At 38.8% G+C, this 23,889-nt stretch overlaps 1 protein-coding gene across 2 annotated transcripts in view; it reads left to right on the forward strand.

Annotated features, from left to right (window-relative positions):
• Window positions 1-22,625, forward strand: part of fam49a (family with sequence similarity 49 member A) — a 34,919-nt gene extending 12,294 nt beyond the window's left edge. Inside the window, exons 2-12 of one of the 2 annotated variants that reach the window (XM_061091113.1) lie at window positions 6,301-6,352; window positions 12,877-12,956; window positions 15,517-15,638; window positions 16,813-16,918; window positions 17,070-17,206; window positions 17,996-18,073; window positions 18,426-18,542; window positions 18,864-18,943; window positions 19,315-19,441; window positions 20,232-20,302; window positions 20,391-22,625. In XM_061091113.1, the coding sequence (XP_060947096.1) occupies window positions 12,887-12,956; window positions 15,517-15,638; window positions 16,813-16,918; window positions 17,070-17,206; window positions 17,996-18,073; window positions 18,426-18,542; window positions 18,864-18,943; window positions 19,315-19,441; window positions 20,232-20,302; window positions 20,391-20,454 (972 nt within the window). In that variant the 5' untranslated portion in view covers window positions 6,301-6,352; window positions 12,877-12,886 and the 3' untranslated portion in view covers window positions 20,455-22,625. Of the gene's footprint in view, window positions 1-6,300; window positions 6,353-12,876; window positions 12,957-13,218; window positions 13,366-15,516; window positions 15,639-16,812; window positions 16,919-17,069; window positions 17,207-17,995; window positions 18,074-18,425; window positions 18,543-18,863; window positions 18,944-19,314; window positions 19,442-20,231; window positions 20,303-20,390 lie in introns of those variants that run through there. The other variant, XM_061091114.1, reaches the window with a different exon arrangement.
• Window positions 22,626-23,889: the final 1,264 nt, after the last annotated feature.

The following is a 23,889-nucleotide window of genomic DNA, read 5'->3' on the forward strand; positions in this document are numbered from 1 at the left end:
AGCACCACATGCCTTTTGAAAATGTGTTTATTTTTCATTGGCAGATCCTCAACATGACACACAGTAGGCTTTACTCTGTCAGGGAATGTGCTACTCGGCATCAGACCTTGTTTCATCATGTATCATATTCAATATTTTATAATCTCGGTTGTTTCTAAATAATTTTACTCAAAGAGGAAAGTATATTCCTTTTCCTTATTTCATTTGACCTTTTGAAAATACTTTTTTTGTCAATTGTTGGCTTGAGATGTTGAAAAAAGTGTGTGAGGAACTTAACTGGAACCAGATTCCAGAAACTGCAATCAGGTTTAACCTGCTTTGACTTTCCCCTTAGCAGGGAAAATAATGTCCTGTTACATCTGTGATTGCTTTTGTGTGCTTCTACGTCACAAGTATATAACAGCAATTATATAATGTTGCTTACCCCGGGTCATGATCTGGAATATTAAAGGAAAGAGAAGCTGAAACAGATATTCTGGAAATGGAGGAACTATGTTGTCTACAATGAAGTCAATCTTAGACAACAATCATCCGTTTAGTCGGTTTCGATTTTTGGTCTACTGTGAATTTCTTTTTCAACAGTGATGATAAAAAAGCATGTTGATGAATTAAAGGCATTACTCATAGCCCCAGAGTGCTCCACCTATGATGATGTTATAAAATTAATATAAAGTGAATGTTGGGGCGCATGTTGTCATACAACGCTGTCAAGTCAATGCATCTTAATGCTTGGCAATGTCCCTGTTCTCCCTTCACCCCACCTAACATCCCTAAACCCAGAGCGCACTGGGCTGTTATGATTCAATCATCCATTCATCAGCTGTTGCCATGCAGAATAGAAAAGAGACACTATGTAGTTGACACACACACCGGCACACACACACCCACACACACACACTCACGGGAGATTTGCATTCTTCCAGCCCATTGAACTTCCATTAAGGGTTAACCCTTGTTTGAACCCTGGCCTGAACCGAAACACACACACAGCCTCATTCCATCCTCTGCCATAGTAGACACGTGGGCTCACATACACACATAAACACTGAGCTCATCTCCTTGTTGAGAGACCTGAGCTGGAGTTGGTCTCATCTGGGACTTGTGCTTACTTTTTACACAGATTTGCACACCAACTCCCTTTGCGTGACCTGAAGCCATGTTGGAAATGTGCATTTTCCTGTGGTGGAGATGATACTCATTCATGTAAATAATTGATTTACAGGTTCAGTCGTGAACATCAACAGCTGTCACGCTAACCATGGTTTGTACTGAGGCCTTCTATTAATTTTGTGGAGGACAAAATGGAGCAGCTGGTTTGACTGCATACGTTTTGTCATGTTACACAAATCAAACATATTTTCATCTTGCAAGTTCAAACTGATGCTGAAACTGCACATCCGTTGTACATCTTATATGATTTTGCCCATTTGTGTACTGCTTTCAGATTCATAATAGAATAGAAGTGCTAAAAACCCAACATAGTACATAATTTGAATGAATTAGTAGTCTCTTCTGTTTATATATTTTTTAGAAATCAAGCCTCCATGAACTTGACAATTGTTGACGGAATAAATTGATTGATGAGTGTTTATTTTAGTGGCATAATATTAGGGTTTTGATAAATTTACTTTGACCACTTGCACTTCTCCAGGCTCAGGACAGACGCTCATTAAAGGTCTGTCGTCCTGTCGGAGTCTCCTCCTCTGACCTGCGCTCACTTTACACTTTAACAATAAGCACCATCACTGATAACAAGTTATTAGGACACGTGCAGGTCTGATGTTTACTTTGTGTTTGTTTGACTGCTCGAGAGTTTGTGAGACATGTTTAAACCTGCTACATAACATGGGATTTAATGTGACGTGCACAGACAGGACATCAGAGTTAAAGTGACCAGAACGCACACACAAACTCCTGCAAACACACACACTTTCACACAGACACTATAGTATCTCCCGCAAATTACGACATTATGCGGTGTTTTAACTACTTTGTCGCATAGGAAGCGACGCCTCGTTTATCCAGGAACATACGTAAATATGAATTTAGCTGGTTTTTATAAAGATCAATTCTAGGTGTGAGTGATTAGAAAACATCAGAGAAGCAGAATCCCTTGTTGACCAGCGGACAAATGCGCCTCAGTGCAGATCAGTGAAGCAGATTTAAGAAAAAAAATGTTTGCACATAAGAACATTTGACATAAACCATGGTTGGTTTATGAAGATACTCAGTAAAACCCAGAAACGGATTATTGTTTTTGTCCGAATTGAATTTTGGACGTTGAGACTGTGGGAGACACGCACACCTTCACCTCTTTCCTATTCTTTGGTTATTTTTGATCATGTAGTTTCATGTGAAGTCAAGTCCAACATGTTGTTTTTCTCTTTACTGTTCCAAATGTTGGTGTTTTGATAAAACAATGAAATTCAAGCAACAGCCCTTCTGTTTACAACACTGTAGTATTGCTGCTCAAAGTGGCTTTGATTAGATTGTGTCCATTTAATTAGATGAGCAAGTGCTTTCAGCTGAAGAAAGCAGAAAAATATGTTACACCTGCTAGCAGCTAGAATTTAGAACATCAACCTTGATGCACTAATAATTATACAGGACCCATTTGTTTGCAGAAACGAGCTTTACTAAAAAAATCTTGGTCTTGCTCCAGAGTGGATCATAGCCTCTTCCTCCCCTCAGGATAAGAGATCACAAAGAAGAGACAACAATTCAACAGTATGAAAACCCATATGTAATAGTGTTCTTTTTTGTGGTTGTTTTTTTAAGGAAGTATTGTACTTCCAGTATGATGTGACTGCTCTGACACTGTATTTTCTTAGTTTTTTTTGTTGAGTTGTTGGGTCAAAATCACTTCTACTGTCGGCCTTGACAAAGTCTCTGTGCTCATCACTGCAAGTGAAAATAATCAGGATATTACTTTACTGAATTTGTTCTACCCCATTAACTTACTGTAGTGGAAATGTATGTATGTATATATATATATATATATATATATATATATATTTTTTTTTTTTGGTCACGAGTTGTTGTACATTTGTTGGTAGTCAAGCACATGCTATTAGCTGTTTCACTCAACCGATGCACTCTCATGCCGATAGTTTCCTCTTTTCATGTTTATGACTCATCCATTTGCAAATCACAGCTACTCGGGTAATTTCAGTTTAAACGGCAATCTAAATATGCCTGGCAGACAGGGTTTTGTATGAATACATTTTCAAGTAAATGTCAGCAGCTTCCACGTCAGAACAACACCTGAAGCACGAGATAAATTATGTTTACATACTGTAGCTTTATGCTTTTGGTAAGAAAGCACACATCAGTTTGATTTCCATTTGATTGTAATGTGTGCTCACTGATTTCTTGAGTACTCAGTGGTTTGAGGCTAATGTTGGCCGAGTAAACACACTGTGAAAACACAGCTGATATGAGAGGAAGATAAGAGGAACTCGCGAATGTTCACTCTTATGGTTCATTTAACCCAGTGAATTGTGGGATATTGAGGCTTTTGCCATCTTGTGTAAACTGTGGCTACAGATCATCAGAGGAGGACGTTCACTCAGCCCTGTCAAAGTCCAGTTGTGTGCATTTGTCCATGTCACACACATTAACACACCTCGAAGAGATTTGTACCGTCCTGCTTGTCACTAACAAAAGTTCTGTTCACATAAGAATCAGATTTGAAAATGGTGCCTCTTCAGTTTCACTTTCATGATTCATCCCCTCAGCAACCTTGAAGTTTTAAGACAATGATGGCGTCTTTCTTTAGGTATTTAGATCTATTTTAGATGCACAACTTTTTTCAAGGATACATTTCAATCTGTGAGTTCTCTCAGGATTTTTTCTGGCGCTTTCTTCTCATCTTTGTCACCCGCCTGCAGTCTGTCACTCTCAACGTCTACCCAGCGGGTTTTTGGCAACCTCCTTGCCAGGCGTTCAGCCAGAAGTGACAGCAGCTTTCATCACATACCTTCCCTTTTTCTAAACCGTAAACCATTCTAGAACGAATTGTTTATATGTGCGTGTGTGTGTGTTTCTCCCCTCTGGGTTCCACTCTGTCAGATTCATTCACTTCCCCTATTTTAATGGATGTCTCGGCTGTCACCATGGAAACAGAGCTTTCAGACAAGGCCTCAAACGCGAGGTGTGCAGCTGTGAGTGAAAGTAACAGTTACTGTTTTCATGATGGTGATGTTTTTGTGGTGGTGGGTGTGTGAGTGCTTTTGAAGGGCAATGCCCCAGATTAAGTCAGGAAATCACCTGACACACTGACACGTGGATGTCACCTCAGTGTCAAAACATCAGACAGAATCACTACATGAAGAAGGCCATGTTCAAGAAACCCTCTGGCCAAATAGTGGAGGTGAAGATTATAATATAACAGAAATTAAACATTTCCCTCTTGGTATCTCAGCAACTATAAAACATTGGATAAACACTGGACTTTTCACTCAGTCTCTCACTTTTCTCACAAATTTTAGGTTCAGTTACAACTAAATGTCCTAACGCAGAGTTTGATTCCAACATTACATTAACAAGTGAGATGGAAAAATGACTGGCAGAGAAAATATAGAAATAATATAGATGATCTTAATGTATTGTTTTAAAAATAAACTCAACCAATGTTCATATGCATCACTGCCCTCAACTAAACCTCAGGATAAAATTACCCTCACTGTTTAATAACTCACAATGGGACATAATGGACCTGTATTATTATTCTTCATGTTCCTGTGGGGACCCTGGAAAATTCCATTCCTGCTCTCTGTCCATGTTTCCTGAAAAACATGTTTATTTTTTAGGAGTCTGCGTGCGTCTCCCTCCTCTCTGTCTGGCTCCACCACCTGCCAGGATGACTGACAGATTTATTGAGGGACTACTACACTGACTGACTCATCTGTTGACTGCCTGGTTAAATGTGAGGCTTGTTTATTGAATAGGTGGCTCACCAGGCTAACGTAGCGCCTAAGTGGGATGCTGGGTTGATTTTCCATCGGCGTAGCTAATGGCTGTTTTTTAATCTGGAACCATGACTGCTGATTTTGTAAATGGAATTCCTGGCTAATTGGACTAATCACATTCAGTGCTACTGTGTAAATTAGTACTCTGCCTGTTGCCATCTGTCGGTCTGGCTGGAAAAACTGAGAAAATCCAGCTCCTTTTGACAGACAAGGGAAACAGAAGTGAAAGGAAGGAAGAAAGAAAAGGGAAGGCGAGAAAGAGTGTATGTGGATGTAGACGGAGAGATGGAGAGAGAAGTTGGATGTGTAATGAGTGAAGTGGGTGTGATGGTGAAGTGTCTGTTCTCATCAGTGCTCAGTCTGTGCCGTCCACATGGTGTTTTGGCAAATGGGTGTTCCAGAAGGGACCCATGAAGTAAGTGTGTGTGTGTGTGTGTCTCCTGCGTGACATTGAGGTGAAGTCTGCTCATGTGTCTGACCACAGGGAGCTGCCACACACTACTATCCCCTTATAAGGAGAATGACTAGTGTCCCTTTGGAGCCTCCATCCATCCATCCATCCATTTACAGCATCCCACCTCTTTTTTTCCTACGCTCTGTTGCTGTGCAGGTTCTGCAGAGGAGGGGAGGGGGTGGGGGGGGGTCAACACAGAAGAATGAGCACTATATATTGTGACGGATGGAGGAGGAAAAACTGTACGAGTGGGTTTTAGCCTTAAATTTCTGGCATGATTGAAAATGAAACAAGGTTATTACAATATCTAGATGCCATTTTTTTGTTGTTGATAGAACAACTAACATCATTACATTACGTTTACAAATATTAGTTACATGTAAAAGACATTACTACTAAGTAAAGAGCTTCAGTCCTCCTGTTGGTCTTTTCTTCTTGCACTGGGCAATAAATGTCACACTGAATGTGTGCCACCCGAGTTTTTGACCGACTATGACAGTGCCCTCTATTTATTTATTTTATTTGATCTCCCTGCAGGACGTTACTGCACAGCACACCCCAACGATCGACCATTAGCAGCTACAGCTTGTCACAAGATTTTTAATACTCCAGTGAACATGCAGCAGACAGAAGCTTAATCAGCTTTATTTTGGATATAACAGACAACGGTGTAGATTTCACTGTTGAATTATTCAGTTGTGTGTTTTGAGACGGGAGGAGGGTTGTATTGTTTGCTTGTATGTTGGGAGGAAAGGTGGTTAATGTGGAAAGTCAATGCTATCTGACAATGACAATGTGTGATCTGCAGGACCCACAGTTTTTAAAACATTCAAAAATTGATTTTTAACACATTCTTTCTTTTCTTTTTTTTCTCAGAGAAAAAGAGAAAGCGGATGATATAGAGAGAAGAGGTCCGCCACCAGAGAAGGTAAAGAAGACGCACAAACACACACACACTAGAGTAGTCATGTTTGTATAAGACCACACTCTAAGCTGCCAGTGAGTCACATCAACCCAGCAACAATGCTGTGGTTTATGTGATTTACAGCAAAGATTAGCCTGCACTTGTTTCATTAATCCCAAAACTTTCTCTCTCTCGGAGGCTGCTACAGTGTTTGTTCTCAGGACTGCGGCATATTGAACATTTCAGTTTGTATTTCTCTGATTAAGGAAGGAAGGAAGGATGGTTCCCTTTTTATTTTGTATTTAAGTTTATTACTTTTTATGTCAGTTACCTATAAGATATCATCACCACACTGCTACATTGCCCTTATTGAAAGTGGAAAGAGCATTGATCTGAGTTGTCATCATATTCTATAAATGTGTCAGTAAAGTGACAGTGTATTTAAGCAATGTTCAGTAAATGTCCAGTAACTACTCCTGCTGCTAAGAGATGTTTGCTAAAAACAACACAGAACCACACAAAATGTTCACAAGTTTAAACCAAAGACTGGATGTAAAGATGGATGCGGTTTCCTATTTTCCTCCTATTATCCAGTACTGAAGCATGGATGAGGATGATTTCTGTAGATGCATACGATTCACTAATCGTGTGTCAGCATCCGTCATCAATCATGACCTTTCACGCCATTTTAATACTAAGACGTTCAAAGTGTGCACAACTCCGCAAGGCTAACATCATAGCTCGCTGTGTTTTTGAAAGTGATCTGGATCTGACTTTTCATCTGGATCCACTCCAAAATGTATTAAGGTCTTCCTCATGTCATGTCTCACCCTTACATCAGTGTATAAGAACTGCAGAGAGAAACCATCTTTGAGTCAATATACTGTGTATTTAGATTTTTGCTTTGTTTATGACCTCTACTGTGGCAAGTCACCAGGGGACATTGGAAAGGCTGTCGGCCATCTTCATGTACAGTCAATGAATTAAAAATGAAGGTTTTCTTCAGGACAAATATGACAAATGAAAGATTTTAAATGGAAAAAAACGAAAGGTTGTTCCGTGAACATAACAAAGAAAGCATTGTCTGTGGTTAAAGGTGCCCTGTGGAGTTTCCCTGCGTACAAACAAAAGCTCTGTTTACATTCAGTGTTTCTCAACAAAACACAATGAGGTCTTACAAACATGTTGACTTCATTTATTTCCTCCACAAACGTTTGCAGAGGTCATTTTTATTCATTTAAATCACTTGCATTGCCATTTTTCTTAAAAATGAACTTCTGTTTTACTAATAGGGGCATTGAAAAGTGCACCATAGATCATGAAATTAAAACTTGATCTCCCTGATTGAAGAAATGTAAATTTATTTCTGTTCAGGGTTGTAGGTGAACACATAGCAGAAACACAGATGCTAGATATTATCATACTTTTGACATCTGATCATTGTACTTCTCCTCTGTTTAAAATACAAATATTAAACCTTGCAATACAACAATATGCCAAATTACATTCAGGCTTCCACAAATCATTTGGTTAGTCTTGTTGCCCGGAGAATGATTTCTCCCACAGCCGAGGTTGTTTCAGACGCCCAGACAGCAGCAGGGAAAAGCAATTTAAACGTGGCACTCACTTTGGTGCTTTAAATGCATCGAGTTTTTCTTTAATTATAAAGCACAGATGGCTTTGAGACTGCTGCACGGTTTCACCGGCACATTCTTTGAAGCAAGGAGGTGTGTCTAAATTGAGGTTAGGCGAGGACAGTGGGGTTGCTGGGGGATTTACTCTCACAGAACAACTTGTGTAATGGAAAGGCAGGTCATTGATCAAGACCAGCAGTTGACTGACAGGCTAATATACAGTAGTTCCCCAGTCACACAAATCTCTGAACTTGCCTTCAAAGCCCTTTGGACAAACTTTGTTTTAATCATTGATTTTAAAAGTTCCTTTTTGAATAGACATCTTAAGCTAACTTCTTTTTTCTTTACTCAATTTTTAGATAAGAACTGCTTGTAAATGACTCATAGGGAAATACCTTTTGTCTCCAATACTTACTTCTTTAAAGGTTTTAGTTGCACCCACAGCACATTCTTCACAGAAATATTCCCTCACTGTATATTCTAAACTCAATGTGCTATTTCAATTCACTTTAAGCCATGTCAGCTGGTAGTTAATACTATGGGAAAGAGGAAAGTCAAAGTTTCCACTCTCAGTGCAGCAATATTGATACGTGGTTGTGAAAGAGGAACCGAGCGGACAAGAAAATTCCCTGCGTGATTTTTCCTTCCCTGTCTGGAATTGAGATTCAAAGAAATGTCTCTCGTATCACGGCAGTTTATGATTCTGTGAAACTAGGGGATGTGAAAGTTTGATTTCCAGTGGATTAGAACAGAAAATGCAGAACAGTTTACTGTTTGCATGACCATTCAGCTTGTATTTGTCATGTCATAGTCTTGTAGACATTCTTTTCTTAGACTTAAGTCTGCAACTGTGGTTTAATGCACATTAGTGCTAAACCATTCAGTTCCACAGAATTACGTTGCATAACTAAGTTTCTCTGCACGCTCTCTGGTGAGCCCTCACCCCTTTTTTGTGTCTTGCCAGGATTTGAAAGTTGTTCATAGCTTTTAAATAAACTCTCATCCAATCTTTTGACCTGTGTTCATCTCGGTCGTGACAAAGGTTTAGAGGCACGATCAGGTGATGGGCTTAAAGCCATTCAGATAAAGCTTCAGTGTTGGTTTACCCTGCGTTTTACAAAGGGGGTCACTATCAGATTTGCGAGAAGGATTAGAAATGTGGTACAAAACCTCATTCAAGACTCAGCCTCTAACTGTGAACCAGTGTTTCTGTGACTATTGAATGCATTTGGCAACTTTTCTGAGAGGATGAGACGGGCTTAAACCTCATCTGACTAAAATAGAGCTTTATAGACCTGCCTGTCAGATTTGTGTCAATAAGGTTTTTACCCAGATATTCTCTTTATCCCTCATATATTCCTTACTCTGTAATAGATGTGGAGACAGATGTAACTGATGTGTTAAATCTGTGTCGCTCTAAACCATTGTTTTCTTTGTGAACAGAAGCAGAAATGTAGTTGTAACTTGCCAACACTAAACCCAACCTTACCCATAGGGCTGGGCGATAAAACAATAGCGATAATTATGGTCGTCCTGTCGGAGTCTGCTTTCTCACCACTCCCCCTTTGACATGCGCTCACTTTACACCAACACCATCACTGATCACTAGTTATTAGAACACGTACAGGAGTTTACTTGTGTTTGTTTGATTCGCTCGAGAGTTTGAGACATTTTTAAACCTGCTACACAACACAAGACGTAATGTAAAGCGCACGGTCAGGACATCAGTGTAAAGTGACCGAAACGATCCGGAGTCATAATCCAACACCATCGATTAATAACTATTTTAGAATATAGGACTAGATTGTTAATATCCCATGTGATTATCAATTTGTGTGTGAAGAGGGACAGAGACAAGCGGACACACACACATGCACACACACTCCTGAAGTCCTTTTCACAGATTATGATGCAATGCAGTGTTCTTTGTTGCTGAGGAAGCGACGCCTCGTTTATCCAGGAACATAAATATGAGGTAGACACGAGAATAAATAAATAGAAAAAGGCAAAATAATTATTTTACTAAATTAAAAACATGCTGAGTATGTACATTATTTACACCTTTTCACTGTAGTAGTTTGTATGAATCATTGTAAAGTGCAGTGGCACAGGATGATTGTCAAGCAAGTTTTTTGTATGAATAAGTGGGTTCGATTTATATCGCACTATATATGGAAATCACCTGATATGAAAAACATTATCGTGATAAGATGTTTTTCCGTATCGCACAGCCCTACCATACCCTAAAACATCCATGATTTAAATGTAGCACACACACACACACACACACACACACACACACACACACACACACACACACACACACACACACACACACACACACACACACACACACACACACACACACACACACACACACACACACACACACACACACACATATACAGTACATACATACACACACACACACAGGGCCATGATTCAGTTTTATAATTCTCCTCTGAAGTGTAGGAAATTTATGATAACATAGTACATGAGATTTGCCATACATTTTTGTTGCTTAAAAATCATGAGATTTTAAATTATACTTCTGGAATATTCCTTTTAATGAAAGGTCACGATAAAGCAAGAACACATTTTTTGCATTACTGTTAAGTATTATCATTTATATTGAATTATTTTTGTTATTGTACTTTGTCCGTGGCCAATAAAAGCCAGAACCATCGTTGGCTGCTACTGAGAAGCTCTCTGGTCGTTGTCTCCGACCGACCTGACTGCCAGTTTTCATGGAACACTGTGCCTGCAGGTATCATATCTGTAGTTTGGCTGGAGATTGAAGTGAGGCACTTTTTGTGGCTGCAGGTTACGTTTCTTCTTAGATAAAGCAACTGCTGCAGCACATGTACCAACATGCCACCATTACACCGCAACTTGAATCCTTTTCAAGGAAATGTAAAAATAAACCAGCACTGCCCCCTTGTGGTTTACTTTTCTATTTAATCATAATTCTATATTTGCTGCATGAAATTGATAATCAAAGACGTGCTAAGGTTTAGAGATTCTCCAGACCCAAGGCTGTTCGTGCAGGATCAGTATGCAGACCATTTGATCTAGTTTGTGATGTACATATAAATAGATGATGAGTGCAAGATGAGGAATGAATACCGTAAGAGAAAATAGTTGCCAGTTTGCTGGAAGCTGTGCAGAGAAATGCAGTGTGAGTATCATGTGAGCACAGTGACTCTTTTGTTGTCACTTCACACCATGTTGGAGGTGAAAGAGAAGTTGGATCTCTGTGTGTGTGTGAGAAGATAAGCCAGTGTGATCTTATGGTTCCTCTGTACGGTACGAGTCTTCAACTGCACAGTCATCCACAAATACTTAACAGGCAGATTCAAATAACAAGTTTTGTTTTCCACCTGTCATGAGTGTAACGTCTGGTTGAGTTTTTTTGAATTTTTGAAGGTCACACTGGTTCCACTTGCGTAACCCTGACATACTGTGACGTTCTTTCATTTTACCGCAATCATGGCTTCATATATATTGTAACTTTGAGGCCTGCTCTGATTACAGAGTTTGTCACCACCCTCCAAGGCTGGTGAAGTAAACTTTTCACCAGAAAATTGCCACCTGCCTTCTGCCTTTTGCCTCCAATAAAAAGGTTTTATAGTGTAACTGCTATTTACGACTCCCTCCCCGTGTTTGGTCACGTTCAGAGAGAATCCAAAAGAGCAGAGAAGCAGGTTCAGAACCTCAGGAGTTGTGTTCAGTGAGAGCGGGAGGACATTTTGCTTTATCAGCCTCTTTACTGGCAAGGAAACATACGAAAAGCTGCACAGTGTGACTTCCACTAGTACACATTGCAATTTAAATAAAATATTACTTGTCTCAATAACTAAGTTCCTGCTGTATGTGCACACATTCTGATCAATACACAAACAAACCATTAATGAACAGAGATAGTGTCATTTTTATGTGCATGAATTTAAGTGAGATTTTCATTTAAAGATAATACAATTGACCGAAGAGAACGGACCTCACAGGATTAGTCAAGTCAATTTACAGAAAAATTATCGACAAAAATGTGTCTTTGCACACCAACTCTGTATTTATTTATTTTTTCAATTGGTTATCCAATTATAATCATCATGCATAGGAAGATTGGACACTGAGTCCGATGCCTTTTGTTTTCCTGTTTGTAACAAAAATTCGAAGTAGGAGAGGAATTGGGGTTGAGTAGTAAGGATGATTTTGTGGTCCCTTGAAAAAAGAAAACATCAAATCCATCCAATCCTACGGAGAATTTCATTTTTATCAATTTTCCATTATCCAGATTGCTTCCTGGTCTATTTCAGGATGTTAATAGTCTTTTGCTACTAGCACTGAGACCACATATTGGAGAGAAGAAAAAAAAGTTATGATCCAATTGATCCCGAACATGAATCAACTCGAAAGCCTTTGACAGATGCAAACTTTAAATGAGAAATGCAAGTTTCTGAGTCTGTAAAATTGTATTTATTTTTAAATGTGTAACAATTTAAGGGGGGGAAATAGGAAAGAGTTGTGAGACCTTTAATCTCAAAGTAATATTATAAAACACATTGAATCCTTTTTGGTTTCAGCCTCTCAAAAATTAATGCATGCTGGGGTTTGTTTAATTACAGCAAACTGAACATATTTGGCTTTTTAAGCTGTAGGTCAGACAAAATAATATAATAAATAATACCTGAGCTGAAAAGGAATCTATTCACTTTGATAAATCATCATCCCAAACCAAAAAAAACCACCTCTGTCGGGTACGAATCATTTGTTTGCGATGAAGACATTTTAATTTTACTTGAATTTGTTGTGTCATGTGCAAAGTTATCTTCACATACATGTATTTTGTGTAATTGTACTCATTTATGTTGTTTTTTTTGTCTCCTGTTGTAACCATTGTATTTCGACCATCAGGTTTGCTGGGATGGGTAACCTGCTTAAAGTCCTAACAAGGGAAATAGAGAACTATCCACACTTTTTCCTGGACTTTGAAAGTAAGTCTGGCCAAGGAGTGGAACAAAGTGAGAAAAGGTGGATGAAGAGAGAGATATGGGGAGGGGGGATTTTGTCAGGCTCAGCATTTTCCTTCCTGTTAGCAGGTCTCCGCTCCTGACGACGAACCCGTGATGGACTCTGCTTATGCTCCAATCTCTTCTCCTTTGCCTTCTTCCCGTTTTCTTTTTCTTCCACTCAGTAATGACCGCTCGCTATTTCAGCTCTCATCTCCCGTCCCTGTTCACGTAACTTGTTTTGATGACTTCTTAACATCACACACACTTTTCTTCTTTTCTTTTCTCTTCCTTTCCCTTTTTCTCTCTTGCAGAAACCAAATGGGGAATCTGTTAAATGTGCTCACTTGCACAGAGCTTGAACAGGGGCCAAACTTTTTCCTTGACTTTGAAAGTGAGAACAGCTAATGCTTTACCTTGTGCTAGGCCAACCCCTCCCTTCTGCATCCCTAAATTAATTTTTCCTTTAAGCCCTCGTTAGCTGCTCTGACTGGTCAGGGGTCAGCCTATTCAGCAATTTAATCATCAACCTTTCTCCTTTAAATTTCTAATGCTGCCTCTGAAGGCTGTTATTTTATTTCATGATTGATTTCAGTGCGGTTTAAAAATCTATTCTCTGTTTGCCAAGATGAAGAAGAATGGTGCTGACCCTTGACCTTTGCTGTCAGTTTATACTAGCTCGTCTGCATGTATGACCCTTTAGGTTCACTTACAATAGGGGAACTTTGATGCATATGTATGTGGCATAATGTAATTACTAACATATTAGAGTTCAGGTCACGTTACACAGTGTCTTATCTTTAGCCTTGTTTCACTTCCTGTACAGTTATGTGTAGTCACCAATTAATTACATAATCTGTATTCGTTCAATATATATGAATGCTGAAAGCATTTCTCCACATTTCATAACTGGAAATTAAAACATTAAAACTGCTCTGCTACACATAAAATAGACAATATAGCTCATTTTTAAAACACAGCAAAAAATCTGCCATGCTCTTTTTTTTTCTAAAACCTCCCACAGAAAAAAATAAAATTAAAATAACACAAAACGCCTCCGCTATGGCACCTCAAACGCACTCACAATTTAGCAAACCTCAGGCTTTGTTTATTCAGCAAAGAGGAAATGATGGGTGTGGAAGGTTTTTGAAATGCAAAACCGACCCCATACGCTGAGTTTTAATGTCAGTGATGCTCTAAATTTAGAGCTGTTGTTGCAGAGTTTTGACTCTCTGGGGTCATGACAGCCAGAGCCTGTATTCTGCCTGCAGACACCTTAGAATTATGTCTTTTATTATGGAGGTCACGATAGCTCATACAAAACTTTTCCCAACGACTGAAGCAAACCGAGCTGACAACACATTTTTGGATTGTTCAGGGAGAGAAGGGCCTGCAGACCCTTGCAAATAATTGATGTGTATGTTAAGACATATTTTCAGGCATGGCTTTATGGTTGATTTAAAATAATCCAAATTAATTTAAGCATTCATAAGCAGTAAAATAAAACGTACTACTTACTTCACACTTTTAAAACTTCTATGAATTTTTTGCATGGCTCTTAAACAAGGCCCTTCTGCCGCTCCATGGCTCTATAAGAGCTCACAGCATCCTGCTTTGGAGTGAGTCGCCTGCAATCACACTTTAAAATATTTAAGCAATGACACAGTTGTACTGTACTGTGTACAACTGAAAGCACTAAAAGAACATGTTAAGTTTTTCAATATATACTGAATATCTTATTACTTGTTCTTTTACTGTCAGCCTCCAAATATCGCTGCCTTGACATACTGACATACTTTTTCTTGTATGTTAACAAGAAACACAGGTTCTTTTGAAACAAGATGCAGAAAATGCATCCATCTCTAGTGTTTTTACTTACTGAGATGTACATCTGGTTCCTTTTAAAGTTTCCAGCGAGTTCTCTAATTTCTGTGTAAATGTGTTGTAGTGTCATTAGTGTAGTTTTCATATTTTTTTTAGCACATAATATATTAAGTTTTTTATTTAAAATTAAAAGCACCACTGAGCTCAAGGCACCAGAAAATGTTGACTCAAGTGAAACTGGTTTTAGATTTGACCCACATACACCCAGCTCATTGTGCTGAATGTTTTTTGTTCTTTTTCTCTTTCTTACTCATATTCTAAATGATAGCTTTTCAGAAGGAAATGAACCAAATTTAAGGGTTAACTTTTATTCACAAAAGCATTCAGCACACAAGCATGTTTTTTCCCCAGTCAGTGTTTCATCATGATTAAACACTCAGTCATTATTACTGTAACAAAAGCCATTTCACATCAATGAAAAATGAATGTGTGCGATTCTGCAATAAAAAGTAAGACAATTAAATAAAAATTGAAGTTCAAGTTTAATATTTGTTCAGCTACAAATTAGTCAGAATCGGATTCTTGATGTGAAAAGGCGAGAATTAATAGCGTTGTGATGTTTGAATTGTCAGACTGCTATTAGCTTAGGTAATTGTTGTGATGGTGAATGATTTGTGTCAGCATATATGTGTGTATTCATGCGTGTGTGTTTGTTTGTTAGATGCACAGCCGACAGAAGGAGAGCGAGACGTGTGGAACCAGGTGAACTCAGTCCTCCAGGACTCGGAGAACATCCTGTTGGGTCTGCAGTCGTATAAAGGAGCCGGCCAGGAGATCAGAGATGTAAGAAGCATGCAAAACAAGAACACCACAGCGCTCCATCGCACAAATGCTGTGAACATGACATGTCTTGTCATAAGTTCATACGATAAACCAACACTGAGCAGGGATGAAATCCTGTCTTTTTATACTTTTTCTTTTCATTTCACAAAGTAAGAAAGACCAGAACAGTATATACACTGCTCACAAGTCCAGCTGATATTTAAGTTTCTAAAATGTAGGCAAAGAACAAAAGGAAAGAAAATAGCTTCTAAAAATATGAATAAAGTTAACTATGGATTCTTCATTTCTTTTCTTATTTCCACAATGGTAAATGAAACATTGTTCAGAAATTGCATCCAAGCATTTTTGCAGAGGTTCATACAAATGTGATGCACATTAGTTTGCTTTACTTTTGCCTTCTGTCCATTTCCTCCCAAACCAGCTGCATGATATAAAAGGCCTTGTCTACACAACTGAGGATATTTTTTAAATAGCTATTTTCCCCCTAATTAAAAAAAAAAAAAAAAAAACTCCTTCAACACAACCTTTGTTTAACCAAATATTTTTGTCTACACAATTTCACAAAAAGGACAACAAACGCTCCAATAAGCATGCTGTACCAGCAGGTACCGATAAAGTTTACATCAACAGTGTGTCGAATACCAGAGAAAAATGCTGTGGTCCAAGTAATATTAAGCGAGGGAGTCTTCTGTGATTGCCAGTAATGCGATGCAGTGATGCTAAATTTAGCAGCAAACTTGTAATTGGATCTAGTAATGCTAATCGAAGGTAGAGAATCCAATATATAGTGGCCATTGCTGTTGTTTTTTCTGGCTCATGCTCATTACACAAAGCAACGGTGGGCATGCACAAATAAACTGTGATGTCTGCGCTTTGGAAGGCGTTTGCAGTTTTAATTACTTTTGCATGTGGAAACACGGGCAATTTGTTTTGCAAAATATCCACTGAGACTGATCGTCTCTGTTTTTGTTAGTTGTCTTTTCTCACCATTCTGATAATATGCACTTCCACTTTCTTTGTGCAGAACAGTAGTGTCCTAGTCATGTATCAGAGCTGAGTTTAGATGATTCCTTTCCACAGCATACAAAGTTTAAGTGGCACCTGATGTTGATGATCATTATGGCATCAACCATGGCTGTTTTCTAACGTGGTCCTCCTTCTTGTTTTTGTCAAGGCAATTCAAAACCCTAACGACTTCAGGCTGCAGGAGCGAGCGTGGAACTCCGTCTGCCCGCTGGTCATCAAACTCAAGAAGTTCTACAGTTTCTCTCTAAGATTAGGTATGTTCGCAGCACATTTTACCACTATTTTAAGTGGTGGTATCATCATTTCTTTTTTAATAGGGTTTATATTTTGCCATTAATTAGTATAAACATATTTTTCAGAATCTTTGCATGTTAATGTATTGAGTAAATGTGTGCCTGTCCACAGAGGAGGGTCTGCAGAGTCTTTTGGAGTCGCTGACGTGTTCGCCCTTCACGCCCACTCAGCACCTGGAGAGGGAGCAGGCCTTGGCCAAACAGTTTGCGGAGATCCTCCATTTCACTCTGCGCTTCGATGAGCTCAAGGTCCCCTAAAAAGACACACACACTCACACCTTCAGACCAAGAATCAACATCTCCCTGAGTTCACAAGTGCACAGCATGATGTTCAGGAGTGAACGCACCCAACACGTCTAAAAGATGCATTTGAGATCCGATAACTTAGACCACATTTAGAGGTGGCTGAGACGCATGTGGCCACATTCTTTTCACTCTGTGAACCTAAATGTGGTCACATGCGTCTCAGCCACCTGGCCCAAAACGAGGGAACGCCCCCTAATCTGACATCCTCTGACCTGTTACAGTTTCATAATGAATCCAAAAAGTTTTCAGGTAAGCGATTTATCTTTGGCCATCTCCACAAAATTATAACTGAACATCACTTATAGACTTTTCCACCCATAGTTATTAAAATAGTATTTCAACTCCATGTGGTTGCTGCTGCTGTTGTTTTGCACAGTCCCTCCTGGCTGTTTCCTTACACACAAACACACTGACAACCACCATATTTATATATACTTAAACATATCTATTGTCTCGTAAACTCAGACTGGCTAAAGCAAACATCATCATGAAGTTTAAACAAATGATGTATGTTGTTTTTATTTGCATATAGTGTGTGTATCACAAGTGTTAACAGGAGACTCATTCAGGACACACTTTAATATCAGGTTTGAACTACGATCTGATCTCATGAGTGATGTTGATACCAGGTGTGAACAGGGCCACAGTCTTGGTCACATGACAAATACAGCACTCTTGTATGACATAGTGTGTTTAACAGTCATGTCTAAATGTCTTATTGTTTTCCTTCAGATGAGAATTCCTGCCATCCAGAATGACTTCAGCTACTACAGAAGAACAATCAGTCGAAACAGAATAAACAACATGAATGTGAGTTGTCAAGAAATGATAAATAGCTCAGATCTACATTCGTAAACTTGTGTAACAGCAGACTTTGATATTCCTATATTAACTTTATGCATTGCTCTCTCTGTCTAAAACAGCAAACAGAATGACATAATAAATCTGTTAATTGTGTTTTCACTTGTCTTTTACGTCAAATCAAAATCCAGAGAATAAGCCAAACTTACCACACTTTTGCTACTACTGTTAAAAATGTAGTTATTGTCAAAAAATGATAATACTACTGCTTTTCCAGAAATGTAGGGATGATATCTATCCTCAGTAGAAGACAAGTCTGGAATAAAAACAAACCTTCATCTTTGTTCTTTGTTTCTTGTAGTTGGACATTGAGAGTGAAGTGAACAACGAGATGGCCAACAGGATGTCTCTGTTTTACGCTGAGGCCACGCCCATGCTGAAAACACTCAGCAACGCAACCACAAACTTTGTGACAGAGGTGAGAACACCATCAGTTATCCTTATTGTTACCGCAAAGTTGTCACACTAATTCAGTTGCGTGTATATCGGTCTGTCACAAAAAAATTGTATACAAACAAAAGCAAAATATGTAGCATTCATTGTCAGAATGCTGCCACTCTGACAACTGATACAAAAAATACAAATGGATTAATCTTGTTGACACCTGTTCTGACTGAAAAATGATTTTACTCACATTTACACTGATTCACAATTCATATTCAGGATGATGATTCCAGAAAACGTGTATAGTTTGATAAGTTGTGTAATAATGTGCCCCCTGTGTGTCTGTTTTCTATAGAACAAAACTCTACCACTGGAGAACACGACAGACTGTCTCAGCACCATGGCAAGCATCTGTAAAGTCATGCTGGAGACACCGTGAGTTACAATGCTTTGCCAAACACACACACACACACACACACAAACATACACACACACAATGGTCCATTCAAGACTAGTGTTTTTTATAGATTTAATCAAGGGAGATCAGCTTGTTTGTTGATAAAAAGCCAGTTAAAATTTGAAGAATTTACAGTCATTTGCTGTGTGATTTCAAGTTTTATTATTAGGAGTATTCAAGGACACAGCTCGGTGTACAGAATGCACACATGTATTCGTTAAAGTGCCATTAATAATGAATTGCCTGTATAGATTATTTAAAAGAAATCATTGGCTCTCAGTTCTCTCTCCTCACCATGTAATCTCTTTCTTTTCTGATCCTGTGTTTCTCTCGCTTTCTGTTTTTCTAGAGAATATTCGAGTCGTTTTAGCAGCGACGAAACGCTCTTGTTTTGCATGAGGGTCATGGTCGGGGTCATCATTCTTTACGACCACGTCCATCCCAACGGTGCCTTCAACAAGTCCTCCAAGATAGACGTAAGACACACACACACAAAAAAAGTTGGCTATAATAGTTCTAATCAGATATGTTTGAGATATGCTTTTTGTTTGAGAGAGAGAGGGAGGTTGTGTAATGTGTTGTATGCACTTCTGCATTATAATTGTAGTCTGAGGCTTTAAGATTTTGGTAAAATATTTAACCTGCTTTAAAAAGTAAAAAATATTACATAATCAATATGTTGTATTAATGCCAATATTGTGGCTGGCATTCACAAATAGATCAATATGTGAGACACTGTATGAAACTGAACAGTAGTAATCTCCCAGATAAATGCAGATGTCCACAGGCGGCACAACACTACAATTGTTTTATTTTATTGAAATAAACTTTAATAGTGAGTAACTCGCACAAATCAACATGAGCTGTTCCCACACATAACCTACATTATCCTATACTGTGTGTGTTGCATCTCACTGAGGACCAAGCATGACTAGGCATATGACATTTCAACTATTTTCACCAACAACAGCACCCCCTGCTGCATATCTGCTGTAAATACATTATTACTGCACCGTGCTAAAACATATAACCAGAGATGAACCACTAGTCTACAATGATGTTGATGTCTTGATAGTCAAGTAGTCTATGAAACCCCTAAAACACACACACACACACACACACACACACACACACACACACACACACACACACACACTCGCATCTGATTTAAGTTGTACAAATGAGTACAGCAGACCATGGATGTACTTTTTGCAGCAGTTCTTGATTTTCTGTGCTCTCATTCTAAATCTGTTGCTTTCATCTCAGATGAAAGGCTGCATAAAGGTCCTGAAGGACCAGCCAGCAGACAACGTAGAAGGCCTCCTGAACGCCCTCAAGTAGGTTCCATTTCCCCTGTGTAAGCGGCTGTACACAGCAGTCATGCTAGTGACATACTAACAAACTTTTTTTCTTATGTCCATTCAGATTCACCACAAAACACCTGAATGACGAGTCCACGCCGAAGAACATCCGGACGATGCTCCAGTAATATTTGCTCTTTTTAAAAAATATAGATAGATATGAAGAGGATCGATGCTCTGACCTCAAATAAGATGTATATGTTTACATTATTTAAAAAGACTCGATGTTAATACTTGTGTGTATTTGCATAGTCATTCCCTCCAAGTTATTGAAACCTGCAGAACATGTACCTTGTACTTTGCAAACGAAAAAATGAAAGCATCACGTGAATTGCCTCTACTGTTAACAGCTGTCAAAGCACAGATACCTTTCAGCCTTATTCTAGAGCCGAGCTTTGCAAAGCAGCACTTGGACATAAATCAACAAGGCAGCATGAAAATCTCCTTAAGTCTTGTCAATCTTGTGTTTGACAATGGAATAAGCGTTAGCGTACAGATTTTAGCCAAAATTGTACTTGATGTTTTTGAAGCAAAATAAATCTCTTTCTGAAGCAGGAAAATTCAATTCTCAAACAGGTTCTCGTTTATATCGCAATGTCTCATTTCTAGCAAAAGTGAAGTTGATTCTATGTTTTCACTTAATTTACAAAGAATGACAGGATGATACTAATCAATGTTAAGTGGACATTTCTGTTGCATCGAGGGGCTAAATGTTGAAGCAGATAAGGGATTGATCGGTTTGATGAAATGGTTCAAAGCATTTGGTTGTTTTCTCTTTTTATACTTAGCTGTTAAAAAAAATAGATCCACTTTAAACAGTCAAAAAGTTCCTGTATGTCAACGTTTGCTTTTGCTGATTGAAAACGCTGTGATGATAAATCACAAAATTGAATCAACCAAACAAATATTGTATTTAATTGTTCTGTGACAGTGCTCTGAATGATAGTTGTGTGTTTTTGCCTTTTTTTTTACTACTTTTTTTTACGGAAAATTCATTTCCCCCCGAAGAAAGGCCCAAAAATGATTTAATCCTAAATAAATGTGTTCTCAACACATTTTTTTTAACTTTTTTTAATCTCTAATTGAAATTCAGCTTCTGAGAGACAAATGTGACCAGGTTTTTATTTTTTATATAAATTTTGATATTGTGACACGATTGAACCAACATCTTAGTGTAGAGAGCCCTTGTACAAAACTCAAACAAATGTCTCAGATAAATGAAACTACAAATTTCACATCCTAACAGCTGATAGTTTGAAATAATATATTGGCCTTAAATTAGATTTTGGATTAAGAGGACTGACTCAAGTCTTGAGCCTGCAGCAGCTGTGTGTCATTGTCGCTCATCATAGAAGACTCATTGTGTATTTCTGATACTCCGGCTCATTTGACTAATACGAAACCACAGACATTCCTGATTGTCCCTCGGTTCCTCCGCTTGTAGCTGCTCCTAACCTGATCAAACTAACCTCGTTCACATGGTCGGACAATCTCATCACCTGTGATGGTTTTACGTTATTTTCTGTTGTGGTTCACTTTCTCTGTAAAGTTGATGAAAGTCAGTATTAGTTTGTATTAATGGATACGGATAATAAGTATCTCCCATCCGTTTTTGGTTAAATTGTTCAACTTTTCCAGAGGAACAACTGGACTGACTTCTTCAACTTTATGACTTTCACCACATTATCATCACCTCTGTGAAGCTAACAACTATTAGCATTAAACCTGTGACACCTGTTTTGGCATTTAATTTCATAAAGCCACATTTAGCCTCCACTGTACCACACACACACTCCTTCCCTTGGATTAACACATCATTATTAAATTAACATGTCAGGTATCTAGCATTCAAAAAGGTATTGTTTATTTGTCACCCTTTTGTATTTAGTAATATATATGTGTCTCTCTGTGTGTGTGTGTGTGTGCGTGAGCCATACTTTTGATGCAATGTTTTATATGCAACGAGTGAAAACTACATGGTTGAGACTTAAAGTGAGGTGTACGTATGATACTGATATTTCATGTCTGACTGAAGTGTTTTTTTTTAATTACGGTCTTCTGTCATGATTGATGTACACAAAGCTTCCCTCTTTGCTGATGATATGCTACTGTGTGTTGAATGCAAAATGTTTAATACTGAGACAAAATCTCTTTTTCTTTTTGTCTTAAACTGACAGTTTGACAGTTACTGTTTAATATTTCTGGAGTTCGGACTCTCTGTTTATATAAATGGCTTTGGCTTTGTATTGCGTTCTGAATGGGAAATATGGATTGGATAATAAAGGTGGTACATTTCTTACACATTCTACGTGTCCATTGGCTTTCTAACCTAGAGCATGTGGTACACAGGAAGAGTTTGTCACTGTATATTTATTCACTTTCTATGCATCAGTTAGAGATCACATAGTTTTTGTGTGTATAAACATATACATACATATATATATAATTTTAGACTTAGCTGCTATTACTTCTTTATTTTAATTTGTAAAATAAATTAGGAAAAAACGAGTCCATGATGACCTCATGGAGCACAAAAGAGATTATGCAAAAGCATAAAAATATTGTTCGGTCAAAGCCTCCGAAAAACAAATGTCCAACACGGGTGTCATCCACCATTAGAGACTAAGGCCAATTTACGGTTCTGCGTTTTTGAAAAAACGGACAGATAAGACCGCCCTATCCGTCGTGAAACGCCCTCTCCGAGCGCCTCTCCGAGCTTTTCGTACACGTCTGATTTTTCTAACTACACGTCTTTATGTCGGAGAGCCGACGGACAGCTCTTGGCTGTGATTGGTCCGCGAACGACATCATTTCCCTACGACGTCATTTCCGGACCTCAAACTTTTCTGTTTACTTCCCTGTGTCACAAAAACCCAAACACAACTACGATTCTACGATTAATGTGACGTGTGTGTTGAGCCAGCGGAGTTGTCCGGCTGACGGTGGCTCGTTAGAGCACTGACGGCATGTGTGCACGGTCACAGACGGTTAGAACGAGCTTACAAAACGGCGCTAGCAGGCTAGGCTAGCGGGCTAGCAACCATGCTAACTGCGGTGGTAACAGTGCAAGAACCCGCGAATTAAAGTCACGACTTTAATTCCACTTCTATCATGACACTGTTTCTATAATACCGCCAGGTTAGAAGCAAACACTGGGTAGTAGTTAGTGTCGGGAGTCCTGCTGACTGTGTGTGGAAGCTGGGGGGGAGCTAGGTCCGTGTAGCTTCTAGCTACATGTAGCCTCAAGCAGATTCAAGCTGTGGAATCAGCAACACAGTTCGGAAACAAGACCGGGGAACCGCTGCGCTAAGAAACGATAACATCAGCATTTTGACCCGCTGGGTGTCACTTTATTTAGTTCTGTTAGTTGCCACGGTTCAGTGTGTGGGACGCAAGCTAACATGTAAACATAGACACGTGGACTTCTTCTTCCCAATTGGGGTAGGCTTCTCTGAGCTCGTCTTCCGTTGCGCCACCTATGGGTTTGGCGGTGAATTTTTTCACGTACGGAGAGGTCGGAGAGGTAAAAATCAAAAAGACTCTTTGTCTCCCGCTGAGACCTC

Source organism: Limanda limanda, chromosome 18 (assembly GCF_963576545.1).
Source record: "Limanda limanda chromosome 18, fLimLim1.1, whole genome shotgun sequence".
Classification (NCBI taxonomy): domain Eukaryota; kingdom Metazoa; phylum Chordata; class Actinopteri; order Pleuronectiformes; family Pleuronectidae; genus Limanda; species Limanda limanda.